The following is a 9,526-nucleotide window of genomic DNA, read 5'->3' as shown; positions in this document are numbered from 1 at the left end:
CACTTCCAGAAAATAAAAATAAAAAATAATAAAAAACCTGAAAACATTTGCGAATGAAAAACTTAAGCACATTGTCGATTAAAATATTGTAATAACAAAATGCAATAACGAATGTGTCCAACTGCCGTTTGCATTGATACAACTATTCTGGTAAACAAAAAGAAAAAAAAAGGAAAAAAACATTTTTCACATTTCATTCATATACGTTTATTAAATTAAATATTAATTATTTAACCAAAATATGTCCTACTACTACTACTACTACTACTATTACTACTACTACTACTACTACTAATAATAATAATAATAATAATAATAATTCAATTACAATGCTAGAAAACAAGTTCAAATCACCCTTTGATGTTCTAAATCCAGTTTGGTTATCTTTGTCATCTATTGATGCACCTTTCAAACCAATACATGACATTTATTGAAGTATAAATAAAATATTTTTGAGTATGAGTTTTGGGAGAGTAGAACAATGCCAGAGTTTTACTATAAATTAGAATGTTGTTGGTTGTTTTGTGGGGGTTTTTTTGCGGTTTGTGTTTTGTTTGTTTGTTGTTTTCTTGTTTTTAAATATGATATGTACATTTATATTTATTGAATTATACATTTTAAAATTAATTTTACCCAATTAAAATTGTTATGTGTGGAGGAACAATTATTAATCAGTCAATCAATCTTACCGCTGTGCACATGCTGAAGAAAGTTAATCATCGTTTTGAATTTCCACCATTTGTAGAATTAAAAAACACTGGATATTAGCATAATATGAATACGTTGAACTTTTATGGTGAATAGTTAAGCAACAACACCTAGTAAATATTGTAGTAACAGTTTTGTTGATAAAGTGAACAAAGTAAACATTTATAACTTGTAGGTAAGACATTCAAATGAAAACACTGAGCATGCGCCTCCATCATTTCCTGTTAGTGGTATGCCAATAGCTCTTATACAAGACGTATCCATTACAATAACTGTCAAAAAATTAGTATTTGTATGAACAAATGTTACATATGTATTATAATACGCAAGGCCTATTTAACAGTTTCCGATTGTTCTGATCGCTTCTCCTATTTTAGTCTGTACTGCCGACTACCTTCTCTGTACTTACCCGATGCCGCATTTCACAATGAAGGTGTAGATGGGATGCGGCGGTCTTACACTGGGATTTCCCACCAAATATGCAGCCGTATGGATAGCCAGCTCTTATTAGTCGAGGTCATATTCACGGCCGCCGTGTATATAGCTACTTCTGTGTTAACTAATGGATGATTAAGATGATTTCTTTTTAATAGTTTTTGTTTGTTTGTTTGTTTAACGACACCACTACATCAGCTATTGGATGTCAAACAGTTGGTAATTCAGAAATATAATCCTAGAGAGGAAATTCGCAACAAAACAATTTATTAGTAGCAAGAGATCTTTTATATGCACCATCCAACATACAGGCTATCACCTGCCAAAGGCTTTAGTATCCCAGTAGTGGTGCACTGGCTGGCAAGAACACTATCCCTATAGGCCCACCAACGGGGATCGATCGTTAACCAACTGCGCTTTACCACTGGGCTACTAACTAAAGATTGACGTATAACGATACCACTACGACGGTATATAGAAATTCATATTTGTACACGTGGCCTGTATGGTAGGCGACTGCACCTGTGCACAAAACAAGGTGCAGCATCAGGTAAGTACAAATAAGGCTGTCTTCAGTACAAATCAAACGAGGTGCAGCATCAGGTAAGTACAAATAAGGCTGTCTTCAGTACAAATCAAACGAGGTGCAGCATCAGGTAAGTACAAATAAGGCCGTCTTCAGTACAAATCAAACGAGGTGCAGCATCAGGTAAGTACAAATAAGGCCGTCTTCAGTACAAATCAAACGAGGTGCAGCATCAGGTAAGTACAAATAAGGCCGTCTTCAGTACAAATCAAACGAGGTGCAGCATCAGGTAAGTACAAATAAGGCCGTCTTCAGTACAAATCAAACGAGGTGCAGCATCAGGTAAGTACAAATAAGGCCGTCTTTAGTACAAATCAAACGAGGTGCAGCATCAGGTAAGTACAAATAAGGCCGTCTTCAGTACAAATCAAACGAGGTGCAGCATCAGGTAAGTATAGGATAACGCACGCCTCCGAGGTTATGGTTGGGATAGTAAAACCCGAGGGAAGAAAGGTTTGTGAAAGTAAGACCTGAGGGCGAAACCCGAAGTCTTACTTTCACAAACCTTTCTTCCCTCGGGTTTTACTATCCCAACCATAACCAAGGAGAAGTGCGTTATCCAACATACAAATCGTTAATAAGTGTTGTTTATTCTGCGTTTTATGATAAAGCAATTTTTATTTGGAAAAAAAAAAACCAACAATCTTTCCCTCGTCGAAAAAATAGAACAGTCGACAGTTTCATTGAATTCACCTATGCACGTGCACGAGTTGGGTCAGCCCACATGTGTCGAGAGAAGTCACGTGACTATCACTGGAATTTCTCGTGCGGTACACCGCGTGGTCATATTCGCAAATGCAGTGGACTGTCATGGACCCAAGCGAAGATTTAGTTTTGAGTCAAGCGCTGGATTCATCTGAGAGTCTGCAACATTTACATGATGCAGATGACTTATTGTTAAGCCAAGCACTTGACGAAGTCTGCAAAGACGGTGAAGATGATGTTTTTCATTTTCGATTCAAAAAACCTTTAACGGAGTCTGAACTGAATGAAAAGTTGGATACACGTATTTCGAAGTCCACGAGGTACAAGTATGATTGGGTTCTAACCGTATTTAAAAGATGGCAGGATGAACGTAGTAACAGGTCCATTACAGACAATTTATAAATTCCACGGGAGTGCCTGACTGGAGACATCGTCACAATGACTCCAAAGAATTTAAATATTGCTTTGAAATATTTTATCTTCGAAGTTAACAAACAAGATGGATCGGACTATCCTGCAGTTACTTTGTATGGTTTGTTCGGGACTATACAATCTTATTTGAAATGTCGAAATTCTGATTCCAACCTGTTTGAAGACGCCGCTTTTAAAGAAGCTAGAGCGGCCCTGGATGCGGTGATGAAGGAGCGGTCGGCGGCAGGACTGGGTGCGTCAACAAGAAAAAGAACAGAAGTTATAAGCGAAAGTGAAGAAAACATGCTTTGGGATAAGGGTCTTCTAGGAGATAACACCCCCCAACAACTGCTGGACACGATCCTTTACTTGACAGGTAAGTAAGGATGCTAGTAACATTGTGTATGTGTACTGTTGGGGGTGTGGTGGTATTGTTTGTGTGTGTGTTTTGTTTTGTTTTTAATTCAAACAGTATTGTTAGGCGCGGATCCAGATGGTCTATGAGGCTTTTCACCCCCCCCCCCCTTTACTCCCTGAATTTATTTTTTTCCATTTTCGTCCCCCCCCCCCATTTGTTCTAATGTACAAGTAGTTGTCAACACCCCACAACCGCTTGTTGCGGACCCCCCCCCCCCACACACACACACACACACACACACACACACACACCGCTGGTTAAAAAATAAATTAATTTAAAAACAATCTGTCGGTTGGGTTATAGTCAGAATATGCCACTTTATATATATCTATCGAGATGAACGTTTTGTTTGACAGGACTGCACTTTTCACTCCGAGGGGGAAGCGAGCATCGCCAATTACGTCTTTTAAAGAATCCCCAGATAAGTGGACCCTTTGTGGACACATGTGGTCGGTCGTATTTGCTATACAAGGAGGATGCATCAAAAAGCAACCAGGGAGGTATAAAGCACCGGAAAGTACTACCCAAGGAGGTTCGAGCCTATGACAACCCATCGAATCCATCAAGATGCTACGTTAGACTGTTTACCAAATACAAGAAATACTGGTACGTTTAATTTCACTTAAAATTAATAGCGGAGAAACTTAATGAAGCTCACCCATTTGCAGGTGTAAGTTAAAAACAAAGAAAAAGAAAAACACTTGATAATTTGAATGAGTGGCACACTTTATACATTGTCTTGGTACTTTACGATTGGTGCTTTGGTTTATTTTTGTTTGTTTTAAGTAAACAAAATGTTTGATTCTTGACTAAATTAGTAAAGGTTATCTGCACAAAATTCGATTTTGTACATTTTCAAAGGATAACACATTTTATAAATGTTAATATTAATGAAAGAATTACTACAATTTAATTTTAGTCAGACTGTTGCACAGAAATGTAACGCATTTTACTTCACTCCACTGAAAAATGTGAAAAAAGATGCATGGTTTTCATCCATTCCCGTGGGTCACAACACACTGCAGGCGACAGTAAAGAGACTTTGTGAAGCAGCAGGGATAACTGGAAGGAAGACCAACCACTCGTTGAGGGCCACATCAGCAACACGGCTGTTTCAGGCGAACATCGATGAACAACTCATTTGTGAACAAACTGGTATATATATTATCTGTGGAATTCTTTGCACTGAATGTCAGTGATTAAAGCTCGCGGTAGGGTTGAAGTGTACTGTTGATATATTTTGATTTAAAAAAAAAAAAAAAAAAAAAAAAAAAAAAAAAAAAAAAATTAAAACATATTGTTTGCCTATAAGTATGTTATAATTCTATAATTTCAGGTCATCGCAGTGATGCTGTTCGCACATATAAACGTCCTTCAGACCGACAAAAGGCAGAGGTGTCTGACTTTTTGTATGTTGACACAAAGAACATGCATACGGTCCTGCAGCCAAAGTCGGCCTCACAGATCCGTGCACAGGTCCCACCGGCAGCTACAGAGACAAATCCACAAGTTCCACCGGCAGCTACAAAGACACCTCCACGGGTCCCACCGGCAGCTACATACAAAAATCCGCAAGTTCCACCGGCAGTTACAAAGACACCTCCACAGGTCCCACCGGCAGCTACAGACACAAATCCACAAGTTCCACCGGCAGTTACAAAGACACCTCCACAGGTCCCACCGGCAGCTACAGAGATAGTTCCACATGTCACACCGGCATCTACAGAGACAACTCCACAGGCACATGGTTCTACAAAGGATCATTCTGACACAGAATCCAAACATTATACTGTCATTTTTAATTTCCATTAAAATAAATAGTTAAAACGTGTTTGCTTGATTATTTATTTTCAAGTTAAAACTGGGTAATGTTTTCATTTTATACTCTAGTTTAAAGGGTAAAACCTGTGACTAGGTTTTACTTCTGTGGTAAAACCTTCAATGAAGTTTTACCTAGAATATAATCATTATCCAATAGCATAGGGGTAATTCGGGATAGGTTTGTATGTACAAATAAGGCCGCCTTCAGTACAAATCAAACGAGGTGCAGCATCAGGTAAGTACAAATAAGGCCGTCTTCAGTACAAATCAAACGAGGTGCAGCATCAGGTAAGTACAAATAAGGCCGTCTTCAGTACAAATCAAACAAGGTGCAGCATCAGGTAAGTACAAATAAGGCCGTCTTCAGTACAAATCAAACGAGGAGAAGCAGTCACAACAATTGATAACTGTTAAAAGGCATTGCGTATTATATACTCAGCGTCACTATTTAAGGGTCACTAATATATTTAGTACTACATATGTTAACGATGCCCGTCCAACACACTAATTATGAAAGAAGGAATGTAGGGCCTTCGTGGATTAGGCCCAGAGTGAGGTGTCCTAGACAGCATGTGGATTTCAATATGAGTAATGGTACTTCCGGTTATAGGCCACAACAAAATGGTAAAAGTTATGCAAATGGGTTGCTTCAACGCACCCATGTCTGAATTGTGCATGTTGTTCCAGTGCAATGTGTTCTCACCATGGATATAAACGTGAGCATGATTGCCATCCACACTTTCATGCAAACTTCAATTGAAAATACGTCGTGTTTTGACAAATGTTGAGAAGGGCTATGGAGTAGGTCGGATACAGATTGAACAGTCAACGAGAAGTCGCGAGACACTTCACGACACTATGCCAACACCTACTGGGTCATCTATACTTACACAGGACCAGTGGTTCTTAAAGATAACAAGTGCATTACTATAAAGTGCACGACACTATACCAGCACCCAATGAGTCGTCTGTACTTACACAGGGCAAGTGGTTCTTACAGATAACAAGTACATTACTATAAAGTGCACGACACTATACCAGCACCCAATGAGTCATCTGTACTTACACACGACAAGTAGTTCTTAAAGATAACAAGTGCATTACTATAAAGTGCAGTACACTATACCAGCACCCAATGAGTCGTCTGTACTTACACAGGACAAGTGGTTCTTAAAGATAACAAGTGCATTACTATAAAGTGCAGTACACTATACCAGCACCCAATGAGTCGTCTGTACTTACACAGGACAAGTGGTTCTGAAAGATAACAAGTGCATTACTATAAAGTGCACGACACTATACCAGCACCCAGTGAGTCGTCTGTACTTACACAGGACAAGTGGTTCTTAAAGATAACAAGTGCATTACTATAAATTGTCCTTGTGAGCTTTAACAAGACGCTGATGATGATAGCTTGCTAGACTCAGTTTGAGTTCAAACACAATATACCATCACTCACTGAGTTAACTCTGGATATATGCAAAGCTTGTTTTCACTGTGGACATGGTGACATACGTAATGCAGTGGGTTTCTCACCAAACAGTCCATCATATTGTACACTACAATGTATGTACCTGTATTGCAAATAAACATTTTAAAATGGTGAATGAGTGTAGACACCCCACGTATCCAAAACGACTTCTATGTCCGGCGATTTCGGGCCGTGTATTTGGCCGCCATGACCTTACATTGGATTGCCAAATAAGGTGTAACAGAAAAACACATGGATGGATGCAATATAGTGTAGATATTGCACATTTTATATATCTATTTATTATTTGTTTAATTAATCTTTGTCATGGGGTTAATCAATGAAAAGTAAAATGAGCTTTATTTTAATTAATTACAAAACGGTCAGAGCATCACAAGTTTCTGAATGTGGACACACGAAATAGTGAGTGGGCCAGATCACAGAACACGGCTGTCATTGCACAATACATATAACAAAACCATCCAACAACAAATACGTAATGTGTCGAGGTTAACTAAAAAACATTATGGCATGTATAGGCCTAATATCAGACTTTCCGGGCATGTATAGGCCTAATATCAGACTTTCCGTGCATGTATAGGCCTAATATCAGACTTTCCGTGCATGTACAGGCCTAATATCAGACTTTCCGTGCATGTACAGGCCTAATATCAGACTTTCCGTACATGTACAGGCCTAATATCAAACTTTCCGTGCATGTACAGGCCTAATATCAGACTTTTCGGGCATGTACAGGCCTTTTATCAGACTTTCCGGGCATGTACAGGCCTAATATCAGACTTTCCGTGCAGTACAGGCCTAATATCAGACTTTCCGTGCATGTATAGGCGTAATATCAGACTTTCCGTGAAGAAATTCAGACAGCTTCATAAATCAAGGCAAATATTCGTTCCTCGTATTCAGCCTTGATACATGTCGTCAAGAAATCGTGCCACAAAATGCTTAAATTTCATTGGATGCGATGAGATCTGATTGCAACGAATCGCAACGCACCTTATAGATTCCCTTCTTATGTAAACTCCATGTTGGCGGGCGAACACTGATATTGCTTTCAAGATTGTCACATGTTACCGACGCTGTGATTGGTCAGCGATGTCATCGTGTAAGGGACATAATCGGTGTAACAAATTTTCTTCCATTAGAGGGCGCTAGTAGTGGATATCAGTAATCTTGACTACATGTATCAAGGCTGAATACGAGGAACGAATATTAGCCTTGATTTATGAAGATGAAATTCAGAGTACGTGACCAAATTCTAAAAGTAACACTTTAACAATTAGAAAATAAATGATGGGGGGGGGGGGGGGGGGGGGGACAAGATAAAGAAAACATCGATTTGCAGTGTTAACAAAATGTCCCACCTCTGACATCTGATATAAATGTGCTCTGTGTTGCAATTTTAACGCAACACAAAGCGAGCTATCCAAGAGAGAGAGAAGACACCAAAACCTGATATTGTACATCAACCGCACACGCACACACTCTCTCTCTCTCTCTCTCTCTCTCTCTCTCTCTCTCTCTCTCTCTCTCTCTCTCTCTCTCTCTCTCTCTCTCTCTCTCTCTCTCTCTGACGCGCTCGCTCTATCTAGCTTTAAAAGCGAGAAATGGGAATACCATGTGTTAAGTTGGGGTTTTTATAAAAGAGGGGCGGGACGTAGCCAATGGTAAAGCGCTCGCTCGATGCGGGGTCCGTGTGGAATGGATCCCCGTCGGTGGGTCTATTGTTCTAGTTCCAGCCAGTGCACCACGACTGATATATCAAAGTATTGGTATGTACCACCCTGTCTGTGGAATAGTGCATATAAAAGATCCCTTGCTGCTAATCGAAAAGAGTAGGCCATGAAGTGGCGACAGCGGGTTTCTTATCTCTATATATGTGTGGTTCTTAACCATGTCTAATGCCATATAACCGGTGATAGAATGTGTTGAGTGTGTTGTTATATAAAACATTTCTTTCTTTTTTAATAAAAGAGGCTGTACCAACAAGTTTTCTGCGACACAAAACAACACGCCGACGCCATCCACACCGAAATGACCTAGGGGTACATATATCGTTAACGTCTCAAACAGTTTAACTGCGTTATGCTTCCAACTCCGTTCAGGTTTTTTCTCATGCACGGTTCGCGCAATCAACATCTGATTTGTTGTCGTATACTTCTCGTTGATTTGTGAGGTTTTTCTTCTCAGTTCGAGAACATTTTCATTATCAATAAAGTTCAGACAAGTAAGTATCTATAGTCGTCCCATCCTCCAAAAAAGGTGTTTTTGTCAATAATTTCAGTTTGATTTAACGTAAGAAAAAAGGTAAAAGTGTTTTGGAAATAAAAAAAATAAAAAATCCTTAGTACGAAAACAGGCGTTCGCTGTGGGACAGACTATAAATACAAAACTTTACAAACCCCTAAAATCATTAATTTCAGTATAGTCCTTCCCACAGGGAACGCATTTTTGTCATACTATGGAATTTTACTACAAGTTATTTATTTCTGAGCTTTTTATTTTTAAAACTGCACACAGAATAGTATTTGTTAGCTCTTTTTCTTACGTCAAACCAAACTGAAATTATTCACACACACACACACACACGCACACACACACACACACGCACACGCACATGCACGCACACGCACACACAGACACACACAGAGAGACACACACACACACACAGAGACACACACACACACACACCACACACACACACACAAATATAACATAGGGACATGGGACGGAGTATAAGCCGTTTTTGTTTATTCCTTAGAATTATAGATATCGGGTCCACTTGACTCGTAGAAATTGGAAATATGAATTAACATTTGGTGCGTGTCACGTAAAATGAAACATGCCAGATCAACAAACATAAATCATTAAATTTTTATTATTTTAAGCCCTCTGTTGTTAAAATTTGTTTTCAATTATTATATTCAATCGGTAAAAGGTATGCGAAATTTGT

At 39.0% G+C, this 9,526-nt stretch overlaps 1 protein-coding gene across 1 annotated transcript; it reads left to right on the top strand.

Moving 5' to 3' along the window:
* The first annotated feature begins 2,289 nt into the window (after positions 1 to 2,289).
* Positions 2,290 to 5,094, top strand: LOC121386734 (zinc finger MYM-type protein 2-like). Its single transcript, XM_041517732.1, has 4 exons — positions 2,290 to 3,221; positions 3,620 to 3,869; positions 4,183 to 4,418; positions 4,600 to 5,094. The coding sequence occupies exons 1-4, from the start codon at positions 2,873 to 2,875 to the stop codon at positions 5,073 to 5,075; spliced, it is 1,311 nt and encodes a 436-aa protein (XP_041373666.1). The 5' UTR covers positions 2,290 to 2,872; the 3' UTR covers positions 5,076 to 5,094.
* The last annotated feature ends 4,432 nt before the right edge of the window (positions 5,095 to 9,526 follow it).

The sequence above is a fragment of the Gigantopelta aegis genome, chromosome 12 (genome assembly GCF_016097555.1).
Source record: "Gigantopelta aegis isolate Gae_Host chromosome 12, Gae_host_genome, whole genome shotgun sequence".
NCBI lineage: Eukaryota > Metazoa > Mollusca > Gastropoda > Neomphalida > Peltospiridae > Gigantopelta > Gigantopelta aegis.
The sequence above is the reverse complement of the archived record's forward strand: the minus strand, read 5'-3'. Positions and strand labels throughout refer to the sequence as shown.